Source organism: Salvelinus alpinus, chromosome 10, assembly GCF_045679555.1.
Source record: "Salvelinus alpinus chromosome 10, SLU_Salpinus.1, whole genome shotgun sequence".
NCBI classification, from domain to species: Eukaryota; Metazoa; Chordata; class Actinopteri; order Salmoniformes; family Salmonidae; genus Salvelinus; species Salvelinus alpinus.
Genome location: NC_092095.1, coordinates 7,698,782 through 7,701,964, shown reverse-complemented (window position 1 = coordinate 7,701,964; position 3,183 = coordinate 7,698,782). Strand labels below are relative to the sequence as shown.

Here is a 3,183-nt window from a genome sequence, read left to right as displayed (position 1 = left end):
GTGTGAGCTGGTGTAGTATATACATCAATGATGTCGCTCTTGCTGCTGGTGATTCTCTGATCCACCTCTACGCAGACGACACTATTCTGTATACTTCTGGCCCTTCTTTTGACACTGTGTTAACAACTCTCCAGGCGAGCTTCAATGCCATACAACTCTCCTTCCGTGGCCTCCAACTGCTCTTAAATACAAGTAAAACCAAATGCATGCTCTTCAACCGATCGCTGCCTGCCCCTGCCCGCTTGTCCAACATCACTACTTTGGACGGTTCTGACTTAGAATATGTGGACAACTACAAATACCTAGGTGTCTGGTTAGACTGTAAACTCTCCTTCCAGACTCACATCAAACATCTCCAATCCAAAGTCAAATCTAGAATTGGCTTCCTATTCCGCAACAAAGCATCCTTTACTCATGCTGCCAAACATACCCTTGTAAAACTGACCATCCTACCAATCCTCGACTTCGGTGATGTCATTTACAAAATAGCCTCCAAAACCCTACTCAATAAATTGGATGCAGTCTATCACAGTGCCATCCGTTTTGTCACCAAAGCCCCATATACTACCCACCACTGCGACCTGTACACTCTCGTTGGCTGGCCCTCGCTTCATACTCGTCGCCAAACCCACTGGTTCCAGGTCATCTACAAGACCCTGCTAGGTAAAGTCCCCCCTTATCTCTGCTCGCTGGTCACCATAGCAGCACCTATCTGTAGCACGCGCTCCAGCAGGTATATCTCTCTAGTCACCCCCAAAACCAATTCTTCCTTTGGACGCCTCTCCTTCCAGTTCTCTGCTGCCAATGACTGGAACGAACTACAAAAATCTCTGAAATTGGAAACACCTATCTCCCTCACTAGCTTTAAGCACCAGCTGTCAGAGCAGCTCATAGATTACTGCACCTGTACATAACCCATCTACAATTTAGCCCAAACAACTACCTCTTTACCTACTGTATTTATTTTATTAATTTATTTTGCTCCTTTGCACCCCATTATTTTCTGTCTCTACTTTGCACTTTCTTCCGCTGCAAACCAACCATTCCAGGGTTTTTTTTTTTTTTTTTTTTTTTTTAGTTTTATTTTACTTGCTGTGTTGTATTCACTTCACCTCCATGGCCTTTATATTTTTATTTTTTTATTTATTTATTTTATTTATTTATACATATATTTGTTTGCCTTCACCTCCCTTATCTCACCTCACTTGCTCACATTGTATATAGACTTATTTTTTTTTTTTTCACTGTATTATTGACTATATGTTTGTTTTACTCCATGTGTAACTATGTGTTGTTGTATGTGTCGAACTGCTTTGCTTTATCTTGGCCAGGTCGCAATTGTAAATGAGAACGTGTTCTCAATTTGCCTACCTGGTTAAATAAAGGTTAAATAAATAAATAAATAAAAGTAGTGAAAGGTCAGCCAGGGCTGGGTAAGAGCCAGGGCAGGGGGTGTGGGCTGGTGTAGTGAAAGGCTAGCCAGGGCTGGGTAAAAGAGGTGTGGTGATTAACTGACTGATGCCCCATAAAGATCCTAGACAGATGTGGGCTCTTGTCTGAAAGAGTATATATATTTTCTCTGTTTTCTTGTCCACAACCCTAGCTTCCAAAGAAAGTGTTGAAAGTGGTTCTCTCAGCTGAGCGATAGTTCTTTATGCCCTGGGCTGTAAAACACACGCTGTGGGAACAACATTCTGACATCATAACGTTTAACGTTTGCGGCCCACGGATGCATCCCAAAATGGCGTCATATTCCTGTAAAATTCCCCAAAATTCCCTGGTTTTCCAGAATCCTAGTTGAAGGTTTCCTTCCGTTCTCAATTCTTCCTGATTCGAGGAACACTCAAACAGGAATTTGTGTGAAACCTGTGAATTCTTGTAATGGTACAGTAAATTTGCAGAAGGTCACAGTAAATTCCACAAAACCATTGCATCTCTCCAAGTGTGCAATCTGTTGAATCTGTACTAAGTGGTAGCATAACAGATAGCATAGTTAGCCTCGGTGTCAGCAACATGTTCTAGCACAAATGGATTAGCGAAATGTGCCAATACCAGGACAAAGTAGAACAGGAGATTTTAACATATAAAATAGTGATCTGTTACCAATTCACACAGCCCTATCCCTAAACATGGAATAAGTGTAACATCTTTAAGTAACTTATAAAGTTGTTTAAAAGTCCCAACATCAAAAAATAAATTAGTCAATGCACAATGCAAGTTTACTGTTAAACCATTTAAATCTGCGTCAAAAATAGCTTGGTCAAAGGGTAATACCTACATCTTAAAGTTTACTATGAAACCATTTAAATCTGGTCTCAGAAACAGGTTGTCTCTGTTATAAGGAGTCACAGATATCCTCCTCAATGATTCCATTGGCCATGTCCTAAATGGTACCCTATTCCCTATAGGGAACACATTTTTATCCAGGTCCACAGAGCTCTAGTCAAAAGTAATGCCCTATAAAGGGGAATAGTGTGCCACTTGAGATGAATGCATACTCTCTTAATGGCCATATGTTCATTTCTTGTCACACACCATTCGTTTCGCTCTGCAGCTGTGGAACCACGGTGGTGACCATGGGAACCAAGAGTCCAGTTGGGGAAGAAAACACAAAATGGCCACCGCCGATGTCATAGCTTGAGCTTTGCACCTGTCCCCTCTGTCTATCAGGCACACCACTGAGTGGACTGGGGTTGTGTCACAAATGGCAATCTGTAACGTTTACAACTACCCTACTACCCGTAGGGCTCTGGTGAAAAGTAGTGCACTATATACTGCAGGAGATAGGGTTCCATTTGGAAACCACTTAAATAACTTGATTGAGGTAAAAACCCCTGAGAAACCATGTTGTTGGGCAAATGTTGATGGACAAAATATTAAAATGTCCCCGTCAAAATCATATGTATAACTGCTAAGCCTTAAGGTAATTATTCCCATGGCCATAGCAATAAGCATGTACAGTATAGCCATCCGTTACTCTAGTAGTCTGGTACCTTCTTTATATAGTGCTCTAATGGTTTGGGACCCTTCCTACAGTATATAGTACTCTAATGGTTTGGGACCCTTCCTACAGTATATAGAACTCTAATGGTCTGGGACCCTTCCTACAGTATATAGAACTCTAATGGTTTGGGACCCTTCCTACAGTATATAGAACTCTAATGGTTTGGGACCCTTCCAACA

The 3,183-nt window shown here is 41.5% G+C and overlaps 1 protein-coding gene across 1 annotated transcript in view; it reads left to right on the top strand.

Moving 5' to 3' along the window:
* LOC139531425 (uncharacterized) overlaps positions 1-2,641 on the top strand; it is a 185,981-nt gene extending 183,340 nt beyond the window's left edge. The window contains exon 8 of the mRNA XM_071327874.1: positions 2,555-2,641. Within this exon, the coding sequence (XP_071183975.1) occupies positions 2,555-2,641 (87 nt within the window). The remainder of the gene's footprint in view (positions 1-2,554) is intronic.
* Positions 2,642-3,183: the final 542 nt, after the last annotated feature.